The 26,992-nt window shown below is 36.3% G+C and overlaps 1 protein-coding gene across 1 annotated transcript in view; it reads left to right on the plus strand.

The window, feature by feature from the left end:
- Window positions 1–15,590: 15,590 nt before the first annotated feature.
- The window catches only part of LOC122053873 (transportin-1-like), a 44,371-nt gene continuing 32,969 nt past the window's right edge, over window positions 15,591–26,992 (plus strand). Inside the window, exons 1-7 of the mRNA XM_042615796.1 lie at window positions 15,591–15,938; window positions 19,339–19,626; window positions 21,221–21,310; window positions 21,412–21,489; window positions 21,576–21,656; window positions 21,979–22,029; window positions 22,466–22,551. Of these exons, the coding sequence (XP_042471730.1) occupies window positions 15,762–15,938; window positions 19,339–19,626; window positions 21,221–21,310; window positions 21,412–21,489; window positions 21,576–21,656; window positions 21,979–22,029; window positions 22,466–22,551 (851 nt within the window). The 5' untranslated portion in view covers window positions 15,591–15,761. The remainder of the gene's footprint in view (window positions 15,939–19,338; window positions 19,627–21,220; window positions 21,311–21,411; window positions 21,490–21,575; window positions 21,657–21,978; window positions 22,030–22,465; window positions 22,552–26,992) is intronic.

The following is a 26,992-nucleotide window of genomic DNA, read 5'->3' on the forward strand; positions in this document are numbered from 1 at the left end:
CTAGGCTCCGAACGAAGTAAATGAACCTGTCTCCCTTTTTACTTTTCGCTGCACGATTCTGATTTTAAAGTTAAAGAAAAGTTTTAAAAAGAAAGCAATATTCACCCCCCCCTCTATCGCTCTCATCCGATCTATCAATTGGTATCAGAGCCTCATTAGCTCTGAAATTACTTAACCGTTTTCAAAGCATTTTTAAAACCTTTTCTTTTCTTCAATTTTTTTTTTCTTTTAGAATATTTTTCTTCTTATTATTTCTATTTTTCAAGCACTACTAATCTCAAGACGAAAGTCTTGGAAATCGGCTTGTTATTTCCTTTTCTTGCAAGAATGTCGACATCCTATCAAGAAGGGAGAAGCATCTATGAACCTCCGCCGTACGATAAAATCTACTTCAACTCCTAGAGGCAAATGATGGAATGCTTCGTTGGAAGCAACAATTTCGACAACTAGATTGCACTAAGACAACCTTCTCGAAACTCAGAATCGAACACAAAGGTAATTAATATGTTGATAAATATTTTGCCTAATGAAGTCTTGTGTCAATTAGAAGGTTACAAGAACGCATTCGAGATGTGGACCAAATTGATCAAGCTTCATGAGACTCCGTTGAGGCTAGAAGATCAAGATGAAAGTGAGTTCGAATCCGAGTCCGAATCCGGATAGCTATCCTCAGAGCCAGATCTAGAAGAACAAGACCAAATCAACTTTATCGCACTAGTGGCTGAGGAGGAGGCTGATGGATCCGAACTCGAGTCAGAACAAGTGCCCAAACCTGAACCTGAGCCCAACCAAATGTTCGAGCCTGAATCCGAAGTGGCAATGATCAAGGGGGAGAATTCTAATAAGAATTCAGAAGGTAATATTGTAAGTTCAAAATTTAAAGAACACATAACATGTTTTAATTGCAGAGAAAAAGGACACTACAAAAATAAATGCCTGATAGATCGATCCGCACAACCGGAGGCAAAGGAGGAACCGATGCCTAGAGTCCGGAAAATGAAGAACCACATCGAATGTTTCAAGTGCAAAAAGATAGGTCACTATAAATCTCAATGTCCGGAGAGAAGACCTAAGGATTCAAGGGGAGCAATTATGGTAAATAAATTTAAATCAGATGAAAATTTGCATGCTTTAGATCCTTCTTGTTTGAATCATACTATGAATTTTAGAAAGCATGAAAATCCTACATTACTTAACAAAACTAATTTAATTAATAAAAACTTGATTAATTTGAATGTAACTAAAATCGATCAATTCAACCCAGACAATAATCAAGACCCAGATCTAATTAATCAAAATTCATTAATTCAAGATAATTTGAATTTAAATCAAAATAATAATAAAAAGAATTTAACTAAAAATCTAGAAAATAAAAATAAGAAACAAAACTATAAATTAAATACAAAATCACATTTTAGAAAACTAGAAAAACTAAATAATGTTTTAAAAAATAAAAATGATAAATTAGAAAACATTATTAATAATTTTATCAACTCACAAAATCTAGATTTAAGTTATAAATCAAAACCAAATCTAGAACAAAACTTTCATAAACTTAATCATGTACCCTTTAATTATGAAACTAATCAATATTGATAATAATAATAATAATAACAATAAAAAACAACAACAATATAATAATAATAATAACAATAAAACAACAACAACAACACAATAATAATAACAATAAAACAACAAAAATAATAAATAATAATATAATAAAAATATTAATAAATAATAATATAATAACAATAAAAAACAACAATAATATAATAATAATAATAACAATAAAACAACAACAACAACACAATAATAATAACAATAAAATAACAACAATAATAAATAATAATATAATAAAAATATTAATAAATAATAATATAATAACAATAATAATAAATAATAATATAATAACAATAATAATAATAAATAATAATATGACAACAATAAAATAAAAATAACAAAGTAATAATAAACAATACTAAACAATAATAAATAATAATAATATGACTTGTTTGAATTGTTTGACTTGCTATGATCAAATATATACCATGTCATGAATTTTTTATGCTACTATTTTAGAACGGTTAGTTAAAAAGGTTTACCAAACCCTAACAACATAGCATCGGAATGGATTGAGATGATAGTACGTCAAGGAAACTTTGTCGAAAGCATGTCTAGGCTGAATATGGAATTCTACCTGGTGCACTAGACTTAGTGAATCTGACCGAAGCTACCCCAGTCAAACATGGGGTAGTTAGACCAAAATTTAGTATTAAGTTTTTTGGGCGGAAACAGTTTGGAAAGTTTTCAGCAAGTGGTCCACCGTTGATACACAAGAAGGTCATATGTCTCACCACTGAACTGAAAGTTTATCCTAAGGACACTTGCTTGATTAACCCAAAGCTAAGTTTGAATCTAACATGGGTTCAATAACCTTTTTCAAATTCAATCTTAAAAAAAATTAAACAATCAATTATTTTAAAACTTATTAAAAATTATTTTAAAACTTAATTAAAAATTATTTTAAAACTTAATTATTTTTTTTTAAAAAAAACTTAATTAAAACCTTTTTAAAAACTTAATTAAAACCTTTTTTAAAAAAACTTAATTAAAATCTTTTTAAAACTTAATTAAAATTATTCAAATTTAATTCAAATATTAAACCTAATTATAATAACCTAATAAAATTTAAATGTAAAATTAAAAACACCTAAAATTAGTTAAAATCCAAAATTAATCAAAATTTAATTCAAACATCATTAAAACTCAAATTAAATTAATAAAAAAAATAATAAAATTAAAATAAACTTAATTTAAACTAAACTTAAACTTGAATTACCTCAAATGTATTTTAAAAAAGCAAACCAAAACAACTTTAAATTAAAACTAAATTAATCAATAACTATTTACCTTAATAGACATATTTAATCTTTAATGACTTTAATTAATTATTAATTAATAACTTTAACTTAATCATTAACATAACTTAATACACTTAATTAATTCTTAATGAATTTCAATTTGAAATCTTAACTTTAATCATCAAATAAAGTACTTTAATTTTAAACAAAATTAATTAAAACTAATTCTAAAATTTTACCTAATTAATTCCTAAGAAACTAATTAATAATTCCTAATTAATTAATCCATAACTATTAATTATGAAACTTATAATCAACCTTAATAGAAATAAGCAATAATCAATCTAACAATTATAAATCAAATTAAACTCAATTGAAACTAACTTCAATTATTACAAATTCAGTTTACCTGGATCATTAATCTAAAAATTCAAATTATAACCATAATGATTACAATTAATTCTTAATCTAATTAATAATCATTAAATTATAAATTTACTTAATTGACCCTAAACTAATTTTTTTTGCAAATTATCTATAACAAATAACTTTACAATTTCTTAACTAAAATTAATTTATAAATTCAATGTTATCATAAAATTAATTAAGTAATTCATTTTAACCCAAAATTAATTTAACATAATCAAAGTTCAACTAAAACTCAATTTTAACTTAATTACAATTAAACTCACAATCAATAAAGTCATCTCACGCAACTATAGGATTACCATACTTGAAAATTTAGAATGAGTGAGATGCTAAGAAAATTAAAATTTAAAATATTTTTAAACATGTTTTGAAAACTTATATATCTATTTTCTTAAGAAATATTTTCAAATTTTGATTGATGATTGATTGGGTGTATTATATTTATATTCACCACCTAAGTTTTTAGATCTTTAAGTCAACCATGACCCTTAGACACATCTAGAAATATCTTCCTTGTGGGTAACAAGGATATCTAAAAAGAGTGTCTAATTAAGGGGGAGCGACTTTATTGAAGGATATATTTTTAAATATTTTTCATGAATTATTCAAACTCTTACTTTTGAAAACATATTTTGAAAAATGTTTCAAAACACTCTTTGAAAATTATCTTAAAATCTCTTAATCAAATATTTTTTTAAAAAAAATTATTACTTTTACAAAATTATTCTTCAAGCATTATCTTTTCAAAATCATATTTTTCAAACTCATACTTTTTGAAAAATCATAGTTTGAAAAATACTTTGAATATTCCTCTAAAACTTTATGTTTCATACTTTGAAAAATTCTTTGTAAATATTTTTGAATATTATGACATTCATATCTTGTTTTTTTAAAAAATATATATATATATATATATATATATATATATATATATATATATATATATATATTAAGCCTTGGAATATCTTAGTAAAATCCTTGAAATATATATTTTTTTAAATGATATTGAAAACTTCTTCAAAAAAAAATTGACGCTAAGAATCAATATTTTTCAAAATATAATTGATGCATGAAAATCCAATCACATCTTATTATTGTCCTTCAAAAGGGTGAGAGAATTCCTTAGAAAATATCTATGAATGTTTAAAGGGTTCTACATCATTGTTGGTGCAAAACTTAAGGATACCTTATCAATCAATGTCATTTATAAATGGTTCTTTTTGTTGTATGACAAAAGGGGGAGAAGAGGGGTTTAAGTTAAAAATCTAAATCTTTTTGAATTGACCTAACTTAAACATATTTGTCAAACATCAAAAAGGGGGAGATTGTTGGTGCAATCGACCTTCAAGGTTTTAATGTCAGACAAATATATTTAAGTATACTTAAGTATGGAACTTGATCAAGGGAAGTCCTAGTTCTAGACTAGGCAAGGGAAGAAATCTCGGTAGATCGTGGAAGCCAGGTGGATAGGTCTGGAAGACCTGATCCCTGGATAGCTGAATATTGAGTCCTAGTTGTAGGCTAAGTAAGAGAAATCTCGATATATCGTGGAAGCCAGGTGGATAGGTCTAGAGGACTTGATCCCTGGGTAGCCGAATACTGAGTCTTGGTAAGTGAAGCCAAGTGGAGAAAATCCTAAGGGGTGGTAACCTTAGGTTCTGGTGAGTGAAGCTAGATGGAGAAAATCCTAGGGGGTGGTAACTTTAGGTAACGAGAAGTCTTGGAGGAGTGAACTCCAAGCAAGGTTGATCGGATGATTTCCGGTCGACCGCGCGCGACCGGACCAGCGGATCTCGGTAAATCTAGGTTTAGGTTTACCATTATTTTATGTATTATTATTGCTGTTGGCTAATATAATATTGGAGGAAAAGTCTTAGTGGATCAGGCGATCAGACACTGAGCAAACAAAAGTCCAAACAGGTCTAAAGGACCATGTTTGGCAGGTAAGTTGAGGTAAGCAACTGGAGGAGCAACAGTGAGGTCAAGTTCCTGAAGGGAACAACCTAAGGTCGCTAATCCAACTGAAGAAACCAGGTAAGTTTCCAAGTTGAGATCAAGACAGTTCTACTGTCTTATATTATTACTCATGCATTTTATATTACTGTACTAATATCTATTTTACAAGATTATTGTCTAACACTATTTTACAGGTTCGATCCGATCGGTCGATCGAACAGGAGGATCGGCCGACCAAACCAGGTCAACTCAAAGCAGGTATCAGTTCAGACCAAAACAGAGTACAGTTCGGTCAAAGCTTGATCGGTCGACCGAACCCTTATGACTCAGCACACATAGCAACGAAGGAAATTGAGCCGATCGATCCACCGAACCCATGGATAGATCGACCGAACCAATCAATATGAATGGCGCAGTAAATGCAGATCACGACAAATCTCGACGAACAAGGAAGGAGCATGTTCGGTCGACCGAAAAGCATGATCGGTTGACCGAACCCTTTATGATCAGTAAATGCAAAAGATCGAGTCAGCGTCAGACTCTAGTCAGGAAGGAAGGGAGCGGGTTCAGTCAACCGAACAGTGGGATCGGTCGACCGAACGTCCAGTACACTTATAAAAGGAGGCTCAAAGTCTGCGGCCAGATAACACTTCTGATAATCTAAAAAGCTCTTCTTCACGTACAGATTGTGCTACACATCTTCATCAACTCAGCAAGTCACTCCATCCGGAAGTACCGACTAAGCTACAGCCTACGCATACTATTGTCGATATAATTCTTTGTATTGCACTTAAAGTTAAATAAGATAGTAGAGTTGTTATTATCTTATACTTCTTATATCTGTACGATCTGCTTCTTTCCGAAGGTTTCTGAAAGAAGGGTTATAGTGATTGCCCATCGGTGCGCTCAAGGACCGCGAGCCTTCGAGTAGGAGTCGAGCTAGGCTCCGAACGAAGTAAATGAACCTGTCTCCCTTTTTACTTTCCGTTGCACGATTCTGATTTTAAAGTTAAAGAAAAGTTTTAAAAAGAAAGTGATATTCACCCCCTTCCATCGCTCTCATCCGATCTATCACCAATTACACTGGGGTTGTGCGAATTCCCACATGATCGTGCGCTAGTTCCAATAGCCAATAGGTTCTGGCCGTGCTAAAGAGGCACGGTCATGGCACAACTCGTGATAGTGATCGTACCAGCCTATAAATGGGGGTTTCTCCCCCATTTGAAGGAGGAAGTTTTCCCCCTTTGGGGAAGATGATCTAAGCTCAGATATGGTATCCCAGAGGCCTCAAATCGATGATCCAAGGCTAGGTTCTAGTTCTCTATTGCTCCATTAGCAAGGATTGATTCGAAGATCACTCATCGGTACTAGCTAAGTCTCTCCTTCTCTTCTTTCTTGATTTGAATGTTGAGCTTGTTTCTCTTATCTTTGGGTTCAATTCCCTTCTTGTTATAGAGTAGATTTCCTATACTAGGGATTAGGGAATATGTGTAATGTGAATTTAATGTAAAAATCTTGAATATGCCAATGTCCTGCTCAAAATATATTTTCATTCTTGTTCTTGTTAAATCTAATATGTATGTGTGGATTTGTGCATATTTCTCATGTTAGATTTGATGGATGTGTGTGGATTGTTCACTTTGCATAAATTGATCTCTAGATTGTATGACCGGAGGATCTTAGTGACAAGGATTCTCTCTTAACCGGACATCTAGGGATAGATCTAGATGAAGAGGAGAATTCTCCCATAAAGGAGATTTAATTGCACTTAATGGGGTTTCCATAATCCTATACTCATAGATGATTTGCGTGATTTAGTAATGTATGATCAGGGGGTCATAGTGACAGAGATTCCCTCTTAATCGGACTTCTTAGATTACCATCCCATTAAGGAGCTTAGGATGACAATAGGGATAACACTCCAATGCATAGTTGCGGATTAGTATTAGTACATTGGTTATGCTTCCTACATGGATGAGAATTAATGATAGAAAATGGGTGAAGCCAAGCACATTAAGTCTCATCACATTAAAACTGAAACCCCTAGAACATTTCACTATTCAAGACTTCCTCATGCTATATCTTTAGTTTACTTTACTTTATTTATACACTTCACTTTTGTACAGTATACCTCTTCAAGAATTTGTTAGCTAATTCAAGGTGAGAGTCTTTCAGTGTTCCCAAGCCCTGTGGGATCGATATTTTTATTACTAAAGACGTAACCGTGCACTTACAGCTTTGTAACAACATCATTAGAGTAACCATGCATTCAAAATTTTTTAAATAGTCTTATTCACTGAACTTAATATAAAACTTTAGTCTAACTAGTTAGGATTAGTAAGGGGTAGCTTCAGTTAGTTCCACTAAGTCAAATGCACTAAGTCGAAGTTATATCTTCCTAGACATGCATAAGCAGAGCTTCCCTAACATACTATCATCCAAAACTTCTCTAGTACTATTTATCAAGTTAAACTTTTGTCCCTATTTATGTTAGTTCTAATTACCCAGTCGGATAACTTATTATTTTGGAAGTGTCAACTAATTGGAGCCCCCCCCCCCCCACCCGAATTATTAAACTTTTATGTTTTAGGTTTGTGTTGATTTGCTTTATAGTTATAATAGACTTAGTCATAGTTTTAGTTTAGATTGATTTTATTTTGTTTAATTTAGGTTTATTTGATTTGATTTTATTCTTTTCGTTTGAATTTATTTTTGAAGTTTTAATTTTTGAGGTTGAGAGTATTTATTTGTTTAATTTTAATTTATGTAGCAAATTTTATTTTTTGGTACATACTATTGATTGAGTCATACTTGCGTGGTTAGACACCCTTTCAGAACCCACACTTTAGTTAATTTTGAATTTTGAGTTAGGGTTAAAAATGATTTAAGTGTAGAGTTGGACTTGTATCCAAGTCATGTTTTATTGTACATAACTTTTTGGGATCCAAGTATCATATTTAGATACTTGGATCCTAATGTAAACTTTTCCAACTGTTCCTTTAACTCTTTAACTTGATTTTTTAAGATAGAATTTTCTTTTTCAAGATTTATAGCATGAGTTAAATTTATATCTTGAAATTTGTTAGTTAAGGAGATCAGACTCAATTATTCCTTAAGGATGCTATTCTCCTTAAGGAGGAGTTTAGCGTGTTCCTCAGTTTTTGTTAATTTTTTGTTTAAGTAGGAAATGATTTTAAAAAATTTTATGGTTCGTTAGAACCGGATGCGGATCTGTTGCTTGACTCGTAGTCGGACTATTTTTCTAGATTTGAATCACCTCCAGTTGCCATCAATGTGAGGTAGCTAGCTTTCTTCGATTCGTCAACTTCTGATCTGTCCGAAGAAGAATCGTCCCAAGTCGCCTTTAGTGCTTTCTTTTGCTTTGTCTTCTTGATCTTATCCTCATTAGGGCATTCGTGTTTGAAGTGCCTCTTTTCATTGCAGCTGTAGCATGTGATGTTTGCCTTTGAATTATTGGATGCAAACTTGGACATCTTCTTCATGTTGCGTTTGGTGAAGTTTTTCTTACCTCTAGTGAACATCTTGTTAGGATCGATGGACGCGGCTAGAGAGGGGGGGTGTGAATAGCCGCCTCAAATCGTTCGTTTCTTTCTACAAATCAAGGTTAGCGCAGCGGAAATAAACAATAGAAACGACAACGGAGAATAGCAAACCTCAAACTCGTCGATGTAACGAGGTTCGAAGATGAAACTCCTACTCCTCGGCGTGTCCGTAAGGTGGACGAAGCCTATCAATCTGTCGGTGGATGAGTCCCCGGAAAATCGGCTAATAAGAACACTCCTTCTGGGTGGAGAAACCTCGCCACAGAAACTTCTTGCAACAGCAAGAAAGGTGTACAAAAATACAGCACAAAACAGAAGACAATATGAATGTACAAAACAAAGCTTGCCTACTGTTCTTGTCGACTGGAATCCGAAGCAGCAACTTCAGGAAACTCACAGCAGCAGCTGATCAGTCGAGGAAAGCTCACCCGAAGCTTCAAGAAGGAGCTCACACGAAGCTCAGTAAGCTAAGAGCTCAACAAAGCTCGATCACAGTCAGGAGTAGGAAGAAGAAGAGAAGCGACCCTCGTAGAAGCCCTTGAACTCCTTTTATAACTCTGACTCAACCTCGACCGCACTGCGAAGAACGAAGAGCGAAGACTAGCTGTGAGCCAGCGGCTAGGGCCGGACCGATCGAACATCTCGATCGGTCCGGAAGACCGATCGGTCACGGGACCGATCGAGCTTCCTCCGATCGGTCAGGACCGATCGGCATGCATGTCCCTTCCTTTTCTCCCGAACTTTGCCTTCGATCGTTGTTTGGATTGGTCCGCGGACCGATCGATAACACTCGATGAGGCTACTGTTGTTTACCGATCGGTCACCGCCGATCCGGATACTGATCCTGGATCGATCCATCGATCGATCCGAGCTTGGTTTTGCCCAAACCAAGTCCCAAACCTTCAAACCAACATCCGGTCAACCTTGACTGTTGGTACATCATGCTTAGCATCCGGTCACTCCATTGACCTGCCAAGACTCCCAACAAGTATCCGGTCAATCCTGACCCACTTGGACTTTTTCTTCGTGTCAAGTATCCGGTCACTCCCTTGACCTACTGGACCTTCTCAACACCGGATGTCCGATCACCCTTGATCCATCTGATTTTCCTGCCCGGCTTCACTCACCGGGACTTTCACCTAGCTTCACTCACTAGGGTTTTCACGGCTTCACTCACCGAGATTTCCATCTGCCCACTCACCGGGACTTTCCAACCGCCTGGCTTCACTCACCAGGACTTTCACAACCTACCGGCTTCACTCACCGGACTTTCCACTGGCTTCACTCACGGGACTTATCCGCCCGGCTTCACTCACGGGACTTTCCACATCCGGTCCAGAACAAGCTCCCGAGCCCTCTCGACCACGGTCCGAGAAGAGCCTACTCGAGCCTCTCCACTTCCCATGTGCCAAGCTTCCATACTTGGACTTCTCCGCGCCAAGTCTCCATACTTGGACTTTTCCCGTGCCAAGCTCCCTGCTTGGACTTTTCACCATGCCAAACTCCCTGCTTGGACTTTTCTCATGCCAAGCTCCCTGCTTGGACTTTTCCGTGCCAAGTCAACTCACCTCGGGTCAACCAGGTCAACCTTGACCAAGGGTTGCACCCACAACCTCCCAAGTTTGTATCCTTGTAAAACATCAAGATACAACTTTTCTGTTCACGTCAAACATTGTCAAACATAACTCGTCAAACATCAAAACACAACTCGAGTCAAGTCAACTCGAGTCTGGTCAACCAGGTCAACCTTGACCTAAGGTTGCACCAACACATCTTTCTTACCATGTTCACTAGTTGTTCTTCTTTATCTGATTTTGAATCGGATTCAATTTCTGCTTCGGGTTTAACTCCTTTCGAAGTGCCTGCAAGAAATGCAATTCCTTTCTCGACCTTTGGACCATTAGTTTGTTCGTGTAGCTCCAATTCATAAAATAATTCATCTAATTTTAATTTTGAGAAGTTTCTCAAAACTTTATTGGCATCTACAATCGATGCCATAGTGAGTTTCAAGGGAATGAATTTAGAGCGTACCTGATAACATAGTGATTCTCAAGTTGATGTCCGATCATGTGCAAGCCGTTGAGGATATCTTGATTCTCGCATGTAGTTGGCTTGCGGGTTCTTCATCCTGCATTTTATTAAATAAAGAATTTAATAATAGATCACGCTTTGTTATCCTTGAGTCGGTAGTTCCTTCGTGTAGTTTCATGAGTTTGTCCCATAGTTCCTTTGCATTCTCGTGTGGGCTGACTTGGTTGAGTTTTTCTTTTGTGAGTCCACATTGGATCGTGTTCAACGCTTTTGAGTCGATCTAGACTTTCTTCTTATCTTCTGGACTCTATCTTTCTGGATCAAGTAGTACTTTTGTTATTTCATCTATAAGCTCCCGATACCTTGGTCGGATGGTGAACCATTGCTCGATGTCTGTTTTTAAGTAAACTTCCATCTTCTTCTTCTAATATAGAAAATCGTTTCCGTTGAAGAGAGGAGGACGAGTGATGTTGAATCCCTCAAGTTGGGCAATTGATTACTGAAAATAGAAAATTAAAAGGAGGTACCAAGACTTAGTCTTGGATTAATAGTGCTTGAAAAAAATATGTCGACGACTCGAGTGGTGTTGCACTAACTTCGAGTAAAAACTGAACGTGAAATAATTATTTGAAGAGGTAAATTTTACTAATTCAAATAAGATATGAAAAAAAATTGGAATCCATAAAAAAATGGTTTCCCCAGCTTGATTGGTAGTTACACCAATTCAGAGTAAAATATGCTCTGATATCACTTAGCATGTTGGATCGGGACACATGTGAGAGGGGATGAATCACGTGGTTTTCATTTTTTTTCTTTTGAAATCAAAGTAAGTGCAGTAGAAAATTAAACACGAAAACAGAAAATGACACGGTCGGTTTTACTTAGTTTGGAGCCTTCAGCGACTCCTACTCTAAGACTTAAGTCTCATGGATCTATCGACGAGTAATCCACTAAGAACCTCTTTTGAAATGGCCAGAAGAGGAGATCGAGTACAAAAATAATTGGAAGAGTGTAACAAGTTACACTTTCCATTTGTAGTAATTAAGTATAGAAATTAACTCTTCGTTACCAAACACTTTTCGTAGAAAATTGGCTCAAGTTCAGTGTTTGGACGACTTCTCAGCGACAGTCAGATGTGGCAGAGTTGTAGCAGGGAAGTAGCAGGAAGCCAGAGCAGTCAGAATGCCAATCGGAAGCTTAGAAGCTTGTGTAAGAGATGAATGTGAATGATTAGTTAAGATACCCTTTTTTAGAGGGTGAAAGACGTCTTCCATAGCTTTGGAGGTGCCTTCCATCAGTTAAAGCTTATCCTGAATTTTGCTACTCCTTATCGCCGATGAGGTATGAATTCTATCAATTGGAAGGCACCTTCCATATCACTAAAGGCACATTCCATGAATAGTACTGAAGTGTCTTCTAATGCTAGAAGGCGCCTCGTGTATTGTTCACCCGATGCCTTTTTCCTCCTTTTGCCTTGCAAGTTAGGTTAGTCCAACACGATAATATCTAACCTGCAAAACATAGTTAGCACAATAATAATATGATTAATTTATGACTTAAACCTTATCCTCTAGACCAGAATCTAGTCAGAGTCTCAATTTAGGTTTCTAAAATAGACTTAAATTGGATCGACGCCTACTGTCCCACCAACTGGGACGTGTCCTCACTTAGTCACCCTCCTCTAGTGATTTACCTATACTTATCATGTGTCAAGATACCTCCTTGATGTCAATCTGATCCACCAGGTCTTCCTACCGGAATCGTACATCCGGACTTCGCCACTCAAGAATCGTACATCTCGATCTCCTGCCGAAATCTCACATCCGGACTTACCACTCAGGAATCACACATCCCCGACTAAACTTCTTGCCTAGTGTCAGGTCCTCTTAACTCTTCAAGTTAGTTAACCCTACACACTCGATAATAAGGTTAGATCATTATAACACTTAACGCACTTGTTATTCATCAAAATCTGAGTTAGACTATTAATGCAAATTGCACCAACATCTTAGGGCATAACCAACCTTTGAATCATATTTGGAAATCTGGTACAGCCGTGCCATTTGGCATGGGCGTGCCATTTGGCATAGATGTGCCATTTGGCATGGAAATGGCACAGTCGGACCATGATATGACTCTAGAGGGCGGCACAGGTCATGTGATTTCACACAACCGCTCCTCAGGTGGCTACTGGTGGAAGGCACGATCATGCCTCAAGGCACAACCTATCCCGGGATTGCTTCGGGAGAGGGCACATGATCGTGCCAGGGGGCATGACTAGGTTGCTAGATCTTCACAAGTTACTTCAATGTGCCTTTCCAATTCATTTTCACACCAATTTGTATCCTATCAATAAAAATAAACAAAGAACAGATCTCTGAATGAATAAAATGGATGACATAATAATGGATTATGTTGCAATAAACATAGATTATATTAATGAAATACAAGTATATGTGTGTCAAATAATGCCTAAAAATATATATAACCTATGTACATCACTGATGTCGCAGCTCCCAGGCACCTGGACTCGGTCCGAGTGTCTGGATGTGGTCGCCTTAATTCACTCCGCAACGACTCTTCATCAATGACTTATCAACTTTTGAATGCCTGGACTTGGTCCGAGTGTCTGGAGTCTACTGACGTGGACTCCAGTTCTGATCCTCTTTGCAATGGGTCGTTGACATGGCCAGGACATCCCGAGCGCCTAGACCTAGTCCCGACTCCTGGACTTCGTCTAGGCGCCTAGATAGAGTCAACTCAAGTTGACTTGTTCGGTCGCTCGAGTGATCTTCTAGCCGTCTAGAGTTGAGCTCATCTGAAGCCAACTCCAGCCTTCTCCTTAAACAGTCTTCTTCCCTGGCTTCTCGTCCCTTGGAAGTGCCGCGCACATCCTTTTCATTCACCAGTGTACTCTTCCGCAGTACCTCACCCCTCAAATTCACCGAGTATGTCGATTCACTTCCCGTGTCATCGTTCTTGCTAGCTGCGTCTTCCTCTTGATTTATTGTATTTCTAAGTCCCTGTACACTTAGACACAAGACATCAAAAATACAATGTCTAATATAACTTGATTGATCACATTAAAATCAACTCAGGATATTTATAGTTTCATTAGACAAGGGTACCCTCTCACCTAGGAGGCTATTTAATACATGATTTATTTTTTTTCATCTCGCGATGGGACTGATAATGGAGGACGTTTGGAGTGAACTAAATTCATTAAATAAGTAATCAAAATCTAGCCATTTTTTATTAATGAAAAAAAAACCTTAATCTACTCATTGTTGAAAAAGTAAATGAAAAAAATAGATCCTATATAATTGAGATAATAATATGATTGAGAAAATAATCCCTTCATCGAAAGGAAAAAATGATTGAGCTTAACGCAAATATGAATGAAACTACAAATAAAGGGCACCTGAATCACCTTCATGTCGTTCCCAGTGATAACCTCAAACTGCACACGTAGATCAGTAATGTTGTGTAAAAAGACCAAAGATAAATAAATAAAATATAATAAAATAGAATTGCATGACTAACTGATGAAGCCACGAGTATCCAATTGAAGTACAAGGCAGGCAGCCAATAAGTGTGACCAGTAGCTCTTTAGTTGCCCGTGCATCTGATGTATGCCTTTCCTGAATCCCTGAAAAAGAAACCAAAGAGTATAAACTCATCTATCTAGCTACTTACTTTTTACTGCGTGCTAGCTAGTATAAAAGCTCCTCGTTCTTTTGAGAAGCGATGAGTCAGCGAGCTAGCAAGCTTTATCTTTTATCAGACCATGCCACGAGGCCGTAGACTAAAGTTCTTTATGTTTTGTTGTTGTTTACAACATCCTAAAAGGTGCAAATGTACATCGATATTATCTGAAGTTCTATGTTTGAACAAACTGATTTCAGTGCTAAAAAAGAAAAAATATATGCGTATATTTTGGGACTCTTTATTTGATAATCTTAACCTCTTATTAGAGGGAGTCAATTAGGCATATACAGTTCCCGGGATCATGATGTCACGATAGGATATCTAAGTTATCATATAGGTATCTGTGGTTCGAACCCCAACTACGACGTATTTATAAGAATTTTTCCTCCAAATGAGGATATATCAAAGGATGCTAGGTTTCTAGGCTGGCCGCCGCGTGCGCTTCCCGATTTACTCTGATGACTGGTAAGAAATTTCTATAGAACCAGATCGATTACCCCAGAGATAATCAATAAGATTAATTAGGATTATCATTTTTTTTTTCAATCATACATATACAAATTAGTAAAGAGATGTCTTTTTTTCTTAATTTTTTTTTCCTGGTAAAGAGTTTTTTTTTTTTAAATTTTTAGACATTTACAAATTGAGTATCAGTTTTGACAAATTAATGAATAAATTTTTTTTAATAAATAGTTAACCTAAAATTACTTGATTGATTGGTCGTCCATGGTAAATAGTTTTTGATTTATTTGATCACCGATAAAAAATTTCAGACCAAATCGATCATCTATTTACGAGAATTAAATAATTAAATCAATTAGTTAACTTATTATTATTTATAGGCGAATCACTCATAATATCGGGGAAAAAACATTTAAGAAAAATAAAATGACGGAGAGATATTATTATTATCATCATCATTATTAGGAGGGGTAGCTGTTGGAGGGCTTTTACGATTTTAGACCTTCAAGTATCCAAAAGCTCATCATATACCCCTCAAATCCAGGGCTGCTCTTTTCTCTAGTCATGAGTCACGACGGCTGGGGCTTTTGATCCGTTTCAATATCCCTCTTTTTGCTTCATTTATTTCTATTTATTTATTCTCTGCGACAAAAATTCTTCACTCCTCCCATTAGAATTGGATCCTTTCTAACTCGACCAGGTATCGTTGGGTTGCTATTTGTTTTCCCGATCGGCCTTACGCAGCAGATCGATGGCGGCGGCGGCGGTGTGGCAGCCGCAAGAGGAGGGGCTGCGCGAGATCTGCGCCCTCTTGGAGGAGCACATCTCCCCCAACTCCGATCAATCCCGGATTTTGCAGCAGCTTCAGCACTACAACCAGCTTCCTGATTTCAATAACTATCTCGTTTTCATCCTTGCCCACGCCGAGGTCTCCTCTCCTTCTCTCGTCTTGTGTGGATTTTTGTTGTTTCCTTCTCGAGTTTCTGTCTGCAGTTTTGTCTTCGTAGTGGTTTAGTGCTTTCTTTTAAGGTTTTATCACGTCCTCTGGCGAAGCCTTGTGTTGACGAATAGTAATTAGGAATAATTTATTTAAATATCATTCTAACGTGATGTGCCTGGGGTTTCAAAAACCATTAGATTGTCCTCCATTTTTTGTACCATCCTCTGGCGGATCCCAAGTGGGATTGAGTTTCTGGCTTATCCAATGCTAGAATAATGGTTAGCTTGGTATATTTACAGTCAGAAGCTGCTCCCTGACTAAGCAAGAAGTTAGAATTATCTTAGTCCCTCTTCAGAGTGAATTATGCCGCTTTTTGAGAATGATCCCAAGTGTGATTCAATTTTGGCTTATCCAATAGTAGAATAATGGCTACTTCAGTAAATTAGTCAGAAGCTTCTTCTTTGATAAGCAAACACATAGAGTGATCTTAGTTCCTTTCCAGTGAAGCGAATTAGGTCTTTATTTTGAAGGATCCCAAGTGGGATTGAATTCTGGCTTATCCAATGTTAGAATAATGGTTGGGCAAATTTATGCTCAGAAGCTGCTCATTGATTAAGCAATCACATAGATTTATCTTAGTCCCTCCCTTGTGAAGTGAATTAGGTCAGTTTTTTTGGTAGTAAAATGAGAGGGTATCACTAAGATAGGCCAGTCCATAATTACATAGATTAAGGACTGACTATATATAATAAATAACATTGTGAACGAAATGTTCTTATGATGAACCATATTATATCATTTTAGTTAGCTTTATGTTTTAAGCAAGATTGATTGTTGTACATTTGTGGGTTATCTCCTTGAACTCCACAGCCATAAAGAGGCACATATTGCATACTCGAGGTGGGTGTGATTGTCACACACTCACCAATAATTTATTGAGTGATTCCTGGAAATGTTATGCTCGGTTGTAAGCCATTGAACAGCATATGCCCTAATTAAGCATTCTTTTTATTTTTTTGACTTAGCATATTGAAGATTTTATGTGTTAAAGCATGATATCAATACCAAAGAAAACAATAACACTCACATGTTGTGAATATTAAGTAATTAATAAGGATAGAAAAATATTCATGACATGTGACATGCAGTTTATATAAGCACTAAATATGCTATACATCTATGAAGTAAGTATCATAAGAGCCAACATTCATGGTAGCTCGGTGATAGGAGGTTACAGACCATATTTAACGTCACTATAGCGACTAGAACCATGAAATCAAATCCTAACCGCTGCTTTCCATTTTAGGACAACAGCTGTTTTGGTAAAAAATCATTAGGAGATGGTCCCCAAAATTCATGTTTACCCACTCTATTTACAAGCATATGTCTTCTCTATTCACTCTCTAAATTGAGCCCCACTTGACACCAATTCTAGCAACTTAAACTATGTTCTTTATGGGAACATAACCATAATGTGGTGGTTAAGGTATGGGGTGTTGCCACATTAGGTCATGGGGTTGAAACTTGGTCCGTCCAAGCATGCCTTCCCCTATGCCTTGGCCACTGTACTAATGGCTAGTAGCTTCCCGTGATTTACCTCCTCCATGGGCTTAGGGATGGGTTAGCAGGGGCACTGGGGGCAAGCGAATCGCTTTTTTGCCATACTTTATGGGAATATAACCAACCAGTTTACCAAAGTCTTGCTGCCTCTTTTAGTACAACAGCTAAGAGTCTCTTTTAAGTCACTTAATGTGTTTGGTTAAAAAAAATTGTCATTCAAGCATATAAAGACCATCCCTTTCTATTTCTCCTTTTAAAGCTTTAAATAATACAAGATCTAACAATTTGATGTCACAATGATTAGGAAATGCATGGAGTACAGATCCCTAAATCAAATGATTCCTGCACCACCATGGAAACAGTTCTGTTCAATGGAATGGAAGAAGACCCATATAGTAAAGAGATCCTACCTTAAGTTATAAACACATTTGAATCACTACCAGAACACTGAAATGATCCCTGTTGTCTGCTGTCCTAATCAAAGAATCAAGGGATTAGAGCAACCTTGATGTAGAAATAGAGGAGAAAAATGATCTCAGGCTTACCACTACCGCATGACGTTCCCTAGTGTAAAACTTGTTGATTCGACACAAAAAGGAGGGATCTTACTGCTGCAATGCCAGTGAACAGTAAAGCCACTCTAGGCTGAGGGATTTGCTCTTCACTCCTGCTGATGTCACACGAAAATGGGAAAAATGGGTACTTCTAGTCAAAGGGAGGATTAAAGATAACTTGAGATGGAAAGGGAGGAGGTTGGACCTAACAAGTTAACGGTTTAGGTTTCTCATTTAGATATGTTATGGCACCAACACAGGAGAGGATTGCTCATTCTTTCTAAGAGAGCATTGAGCTCCTATTTCTAGTTTCCAAAACTGAGAGGGAACGTGATCTTACAATGTAGCACCCTTTTGTTTTTTTTGGGAAAATGTTATGCAAGTAGGAGTTTCTGATAAAGAGAAAGAATCATTTCTGTCCAAGGGGAATATTGTATCATATCTTTATTTTTTGCTAACGAAATGCATAAGAGCCGTTATATTAGAAAGCCTCTGCACAAGCCCTTATGTGGATGCATTTGGCTATGCAGTAAGGAATTGATAGTGTCTACTTGTGACTATGTAAGGATTAGGCAAGTTGTTAATTGGGAATCACATCAAAATTGATGTTGTTTTGATTAGACTGTTTTTGTAAATAGACAAACAAGAACCGTATGCTATGTATTATTTAGGTTAACTTGTAAATTTTCTTTTTTATGGAATGTGCTAGTTGGATAAAATGCATTAATATAACTAATATTAGTTCCTAAAAAATATGGACTGGATATGTGATTGCATCCTATATATGCATTAATTCAATCACATACTGCTTACCTATGTTTTTAAAAATCTTGATAAGACAGCTAGGATTAAAGCATTCATTGAAAGTAGTTTGTTTGTTTGTTTTTTTTTTATCAAAATGAGGAATTATTGTCTAAAGATAATCTAAATGATTTGGTTATTTGGTGTAGCACAGTTTGGCAATTATTATTGCTTCAGAATTATGTAAGTTCATGAAACTTATCTGTCTTGTAACAGTTCAGTCTTTTGTGCGACTGGCTTTTGATTTCAAGTTGTCTAACTTTACATTTTTTTTCTCTGAATTACATTCTCACTTCTTTTGCTGGCGATATGCTACAAAGCTTTAACTCTAACTTGAATTTACCTTCATAATGTGTCTTTATATACTGTTTTGAAATTGTATTTTGTAATTTATCTTTGACATTGTCAGCATTCTGGCAATGTTGGAGTATGCATTTAATAATGGTTGTTGTTCTGTATTTGAATTGAAGCAGGGAAAATCATTGGAAGTACGACAAGCTGCTGGTTTGCTGTTGAAAAACAATCTCAGGGCAACTTTCAGTTCCTTGTCTTCTTCCTACCGGCAATATATAAAGTCAGAATTGCTGCCTTGTTTAGGGGCATCAGATAGGACAATTCGATCTACAGTTGGTACTGTTATTAGTGTTCTTGTTCAGTTAGAGAGGGTTGCTGGCTGGCCCGAATTGTTACAAGCTCTTGCTCAATGTTTGGCTAGTAATGACTTTATTCATATGGAGGGTGCTATGGATGCTATATACAAAGTAGGATTCTTTGCTTCAATCCTTTAATTCAGTTGTTTGCTATTATTCTGTTATCAAAATTTTCTGAAGTAACTTAGTTTATATTTCTCTGATCATCATTAGGTCATGAAGATCAAACAGAGTGCATGATTTTGCTATTTCAAAATGAAGATATTTAGTGGAATTGACACTCTTACTAAATTCATCTCCCAAATCAAGTTGAAGCTGAAGTTGCAATTCTGAAATACAGTGTCTAAATTAGTATGAATGTTCAATTGCATAGGACTCACTTGAGAAACACGGAGATTTCATATCTCTTAGTTGGACTAGTGTTGTTGCCCTAAAATAGCTCAATGGAACAGGACAGTTAGTTGGCTGGCAAATATTCCATAGAAGTGCAATGTTACCTTCCTAGCAAAATTTTAAAATTTACAAAGAATGATCAGAGATAGTACAATCGCAAAAGGGTAATAGATGTCTTGGCTATATCTTTCCCCCAGTAGCCAAGTGTTGCTCAAGTTCTCATAGACATAATCATTGACTGAACCTGTCTTTGTCATTGCTAGCAAGCAAGAGTTTTGCTAAGTTCCAGGCCGATAAAGCCAACTGCATCTTATGCACCAAAACTTTAGATATATAGTTCCAATAGAATCATGATTGAATTACTGATAGAGGAAATGTATGCTAGGTACCTAATTCAAGATTCCATTTGTCATGGCGGAAATGACTATTTATCCTTTTGGAGTTATGATAGTTTACATCTTAGATCGTACTTAAACATATCTGTATTTCTTAAAGTTATTTCTGCAGTTATCTTGAAAATGTAATGTTGAGCACACAGTTTTCTTGCCATTAATTGTTTGTTGTTATTGGATTCAAGCTGAACCTTGATCTTGTAAATGCTTCTTGTGAGTTTAGATTATTCTCATTCTTATTATTTTTGGTGCAACATGTATTCTTCAACATGCTTTATTGAGAGCACTTGTGAGTGATAGACCAGCCTTTTTGGAGTTATGATAGTTTACGTTTTAAATTGTACTTAACAGATCTTTACCTTGTAAAGTCATTTCTGCAGTTGGTTATCTTGAAAATGCGATGAATGAAGACAACTACATTTTTTTTGCTATTAGTTGCTTATTCATATTGGATTCAGACTGAAAAAACCTTGATCTTGTAAATGGTTTTTCTGAGTTTCGACTATACTCATCCTTATTATTTTTGCAACATGTATCCTTCAACATGCTTTATTGAGACTTGAGAGCACTAGTGAGTGACCAGACAACCTTTAGCATGTATGCTTTGATGGCATTGCATCGATAGAAAAATTGCTTAAAACTTCATCTGGGTTACGATAATAATTCTTAGCTAACAATCATTCTCTAGCTCCTATTTTTGTTGCTTATTTTGATAAATTGAATGACCTTTGTAAAGTTTCTTATGCAACTTTATCTATGCCAAATAAAAACACCCTAGAATTGAGATATCGATAGCTTTAAAAGTTTGAGGATATAGCATAAAACTGTAATGGCTTTGTTGGCTTAACTGATTTCAATTTTTATCATGCAATGAACTGTAGACTTGATAAAGGAAAATGATGATTGCATTATCATAGCAGATATGTGAGGACATTCCGGAAGAACTTGACGTAGATGTTCCTGGGTTATCTGAACGTCCCATTAATATTTTTATGCCTAGATTGCTGCAGGTAATTTTAGCTGCTCTCTCTGAAATGGTTTGTAGGTGTCTTTTAGTAACAATAACTAAGGTGACAATTGGAACGTTATTCAATTCTTGTCTCTGGTACAGTTTTTCCAGTCTCCACATGCTGTATTGAGGAAGCTATCATTGGGTTCCATCAATCAGTTTATCGTAGTAATGCCTTCAGTAAGTAAAATATAATGGCAAATTTGTTCTTCTGCAATGCTGGACGTAGTTGGAGTCTCCTTGACCTAGTTTGAATCATTTTTCAGGCACTGTTTATGTCCATGGACCAGTACCTTCAGGGTTTATTTCATCTTGCTCGGGATCCTTCAGCTGATGTCCGGAAGTTGGTATGCTATTAATCAACTTTTGCAATGCTTTGGCTTATTACTTATGAAGATCTATGAAACCCAGTCATAGATAATGAGTGAGAATAAGAGAACTATTAGGCTTAAGATGCATCACAGTGACAACATTCTTGTAACAACACCTTGCTCATCAGCGCCTGCTTTTACAACTTAAATTCCCACTGATATTTGTTTAGGTTAGGTTATGCAGTCATCTCTTGGAAAAGTTGAAAATAAAAGCAGTACTTTATGAAGAGGGAATTGTTTGGTTACCTTGAGCATTATGATCTTTCTCCAATCTGTGTTTGTTTTCTCCTGAACACAGGTCTGTTCTGCCTTCGTACAACTTATAGAAGTTCGGCCGTCCTTCCTAGAGGTATGTAAATTTTTAATTTGGTTTTCAGATGAATTTGTTCTTGTTTCTTTTTCTAGCAACTGTCCATACTGGCTGTGTTTGTGCATTATCTTTGACTGGCATCAAAATAGGGATATGACATGGAATGCTAAAATTCACTGCCAGCATTTATGCTGGCACAACTATGGTAGCGCATAATGAAATATGAACCATGATCATCCAAGATGTGATACATAGAGCCATGAATTTGTTCTTCTGTTTTGGTTTATTGTCATTTAGTGTTGTTCGCTGATTTTATGCTCAGTATGTTCTCTCACCACTTCTCAGTTTTTAGTATAGTGGAATTTTTATCCCTCCTTTGGAATGTCAGATTTGTTGAACCCACTTTAGACATTGTTGTTGTTTCCATTTTGTAGACCATCACATTCCTAATTAACACTTGCCTTGAATATTGCAGTCCCATTTGAGAAATGTAATCGAGTTTATCTTGCAAGCCAACAAGGACCCTGATGATGAAGTTGCTCTTGAGGCATGTGAGTTTTGGTAAGTGAATTGAGTTTGCCCTTCATGCTTGTCAACATACAATACATTTGGCTTATTCTAGGACAAATAATATATATATATATATATATATATATATATATATATATATAATTTGAGTCATGGTTTAAAATTTTAAGCCGTATCGGAGTTTCGGTTTATGACTAGAACAATTTGGTTTTTGTATCGTATGCCGATACAGTTTTGGTACTTATTTAAATATAAAATATATTAATTAAAAATATTATTATAATATTTGATTACTATAAATAAGGGTGTGAAAAATAAATTAATTAATATTTATATTATAAATATATATTTATGATGGTATAGAAATGGATATTATAAATAAAGATAGTAAATAGAAAATATAGATAATGATGTGGTGGGACCCAATATAAAGTTGCTTTTTAGGTTTATGATTGCGGGGAGAAGTTTATAAAAGTTGTGAGTTTTTTACTTTTGATATGGTAATGACGTGTCACAGTAGGCCCCATAATGAAATTGGGTTTATAGGTTCAGGGTTGCCCTGATAATTAAGATCAAATAGGTTTAAATTAAATTTATTTTAATCATTGCCCCCATGTATTTAAGAAGGAAAAGAATATGAAAAAAAATAAAATATGTAGAGGAAGGAGAAAGAATTAAGAGGGGAAAATGACCATTAAAAAATAAAAAGAAAAGAAATTAATAGTTAATAAAATAAAGAAAAAGAACCTCAGCCGCTTCGTGTGGTTATGGGGTCTCATGGGAGGCCTCCGTGTTGCCATAGGGTTTCGCTCGGGCCAATGTTGTAAATGACAATAGGCGGTGGTTGTCACGCCCCGAGGGAGTCCCTGCCCAATAAAGGCCAGCATCTTCCCTCTTATGACAACATATGAAACCTCGATAACATGACCACAAGGCAAATACAAGATAATATTTACATCCCACAAGGCTGAAAATAAACTCAACCATGTAAAATAATAAGTTAGACTGCGTACCGGTACGACTTACCTTAACAAATACATCACAGACAAAAGGACACCGCAAGTCTAGAAATCCACACACAAGTTATACAATGCATGAACTGGTTCGGAAAGCCAAAATACGAGTAAAAGTAACAACAGAAACAAAAACTCTTTATGCGACGTGGGACTGGACCTCTGAGCGATTTGACATGTCATCTACCTACTAACCTGGAAACAAAAGGAAAAGCAAGGGATAGTGAGTATCACATACTCCGCAGGTACAAGAAGATAGTGCATGATAATAATACAAGGAGATCAAAGGGGCAATCTCAGGAGAAATACTTACTATAAAAGTAAGAGAGTTAATATAATCATCTGCTAAGTGAAAACATAGCTCATAACATAACACCCACTAACCTGTTCAACCAGATATAACTGATAAATTGAGAGTACCTATAGTACGTCTAAACCATACACAAACAAATGCATTACCAGCAAATAATAAGTCTTGACTAGCACAATAATATGCTACCATGAATGGATTTCGGGGACAGTTAGGGTATATAACTAGTTACTGTTCGTGGGAGAATACTCTACCATGGATGATCCCGTGGGCGGACAGGATGAGGTTGCTATTTAACACCTCAGTTATTGACTGCGGAAGAACACTACCACGGATGGTCTCGTAGGCAGTTAGAGTATGTAAACAATCACTGCCGTCGAAGAACGCTCTATCACGGATGATCTCGTGGGCAGATAGGATGTATAAGTGGCCACTGTCTGTGGGAGAATACTCTACCAGATATGAACTATGACGAACACACTACCACAGATGGTTACGTTGATAATCATATGCAATATGATTACTGATGACTTTCTCAATCACAAATGAGAAACGATGATCGACAGGGTATACTAACGGTCACTGACGACTCTCTCAACCACGAATGGGAGACAATGGTTGTCGGGACATAACAACGTAATGATAAGCATAAAGTAAATATTCACATCCAGTATACTGCTCTATAGCTAGACCTCAGTCTAACCTCTCTAGTGTATAGGCATGAGCCTAATTAATAAATCAAAGTCTAGTAGGATAGTCAATATCCTAAACTACGGTATGATTTTATTAATGTATAGGCATGAGCCTAATATAAACAATCACGTCCACAAAATACTGGTCAACCAATCTCATCAAGAGAATACTAGTCATTTAGTCATAATATCTCAACTAATTCCATGGTACCATCATACACATAATAGTATAACGGGATTCAAGTCAAGTAGTCCTAGATGTCAGTTCGAAGAAAAATAACCTAGTGGAAGACTCGTATCACTCTGCTAGTGTAAGGTATCTATCGCGTATAAGTAGGTGTATTCCTGCTAACATATATGCACTCATATAAGTATACAACTATACTATAGTATCACTGACATATGGTTACAAGCTCAAGTGTATCACTATATGATGTAAATGTCTGAGCATAAATCTGTACCTATACTACGGTAATACTCAAGCAATACATGCATGGAAACCAAGAAGATTGCATAGATGTCAAAATAGATCAAAATATATATAAGCTTAAGCGATAAGAGGTCAATCTCAAGAACAATATAGAATGGATTTAAGATGAACAAGTAATTTCGACCTAATCAAGATATGACAATAACAATCATGCTCTAAGATTAAGGATCTAAAACAAGGTAAAAAGTACTCGCCTCAAAAGTAGCTCGAGTCACAATAAATCTCACGTCAAGATGCTGGTCTCAAATTAGAGTCCTAGTCCGATCGTGGTTGGTGGCCACTCATGGCCAACAACGGTGGCTCGCTTTGTCCATCAGTCGGTCACGGATGAAGAGAGAAATACGCGAGGGTTCTTCCAACAATGGTGACCCCACTGTGGCAGCAATAATGGCCGCTCGGTCGTAATCAAGGAAGAAGACAACGGTAGGGGAAAAAGAAAGTCGTCGGTGTCTTGCTTGTGGCCAGAGCAAATGAGAGGTAGTGGTGGACGGGTGGCTCGGCACAGCTTGAGGAAACAACAGCGCACAGAGAGACCAACACTCTCACGACGGTCGGTGGCGCTGGCATCGCCACGTTGGCCTCACGTAAAGTAGCAACAACGGGGTGGCGACAACGGAACCCATGGGCAGTCGACGTGCGCAATGACAGCAAGTGCGTGTGCGCGAAGGTGTCGGCAGCTAGACGATGTTGGTGGTTACGTGTGGCGGTTGGCTGTCGATAGTCACACGAGGTTGAGCCAAACTTGCGGTGGCTCGCGGGTAGTCGGCTGTGGGACGTCGCGGCGATCGAGTGAGAGGACGAAGGAGAGGGGCGGGGTGAGAGGCTAGGGCACGAGAATAGGCAAAGGAAAAGAAAATAAATAGATTTAAGAAAAAGTAAACATTTCTTCATTTGAATAGGGTAACTTAAACAAGCCTTCCTTTTATCCCATTTATCCCCATAAATCATAAAAAAAAAACTCCTTTAAAATCCAAAAACATTCCTAAAAATTACCTGAAAATTCCACAAGGCTATTTCTCTAATAATACTTATTATTTAATTATTGTATTTTACCGTGGCGGTGCGATCAGTGACTGCCTACCACCTCGACTGGCAGTTGAATTTTTTTTTACGATTTTATACATAATTAAATAATATATTAACTAAAGGATAAAAAATTAAATAAAGGATCAATTTTTTTTTTAAATACTATAAAATATATCAACTAAAAATAAAAAAGTTAGTCTAAATATTTTTTTAAAAAATAAATAATATTAATTTATATATATATATATATATATATATAGGATAATTTTATTGGGTTTTAATTAAACCTAATTAAATTATCTCAATCATGATTAAAATTATTAATTTAAAGTTTTGATTAAATCCCTAGTAAAAAAAAAAATTCTATTCTATTTGGCGATCGGGTTCGGTGTTTCGACGTCGAACGCGTTGTCGGACACGACATGTCTGGACATGTCGCCTAAGCCCGACGATGGGTCGCTTTGGCCCGACGACTAGTCCGGATACGTCGCTCGTGCCTGAACACGTTGCTCGAGTCTGGCGACGTGCCTGAATGCGTCGCCTGAGTCCGAATCAGAAACGCTTTACCACCGCTTAAACACAAGGCGGTGTGGTTGAGGTCCGCCTCCCGCTTTGGCGACACCTAGGCGGTCACTTCAACCGCCATTTAGAACACTGTTCAAGGGCCTTGCGGAGGCGTACTAGTGTCAATGTCGTGATAGTTTGCGGGTAAAACGATAAATTCCACCCATGTTGCTCGCTAGGACATGCAATTTAAAATTATTTGTACTCAATACTACTATCAGAAAGACATGAAAGGTGAAGCATATTTGTTAATCTCTCATATGCTTGATTAGTTGTGCATCACATATAATTGCCTTTAAATATAGTACTAAATAATGGAACTAGGTGACAATATAATCATGGTTGTCAAAATTATTGGTGGAGAGTGACCCAATTCTTG

Source organism: Zingiber officinale, chromosome 1B (genome assembly GCF_018446385.1).
Source record: "Zingiber officinale cultivar Zhangliang chromosome 1B, Zo_v1.1, whole genome shotgun sequence".
In the NCBI taxonomy this organism is placed as follows: domain Eukaryota; kingdom Viridiplantae; phylum Streptophyta; class Magnoliopsida; order Zingiberales; family Zingiberaceae; genus Zingiber; species Zingiber officinale.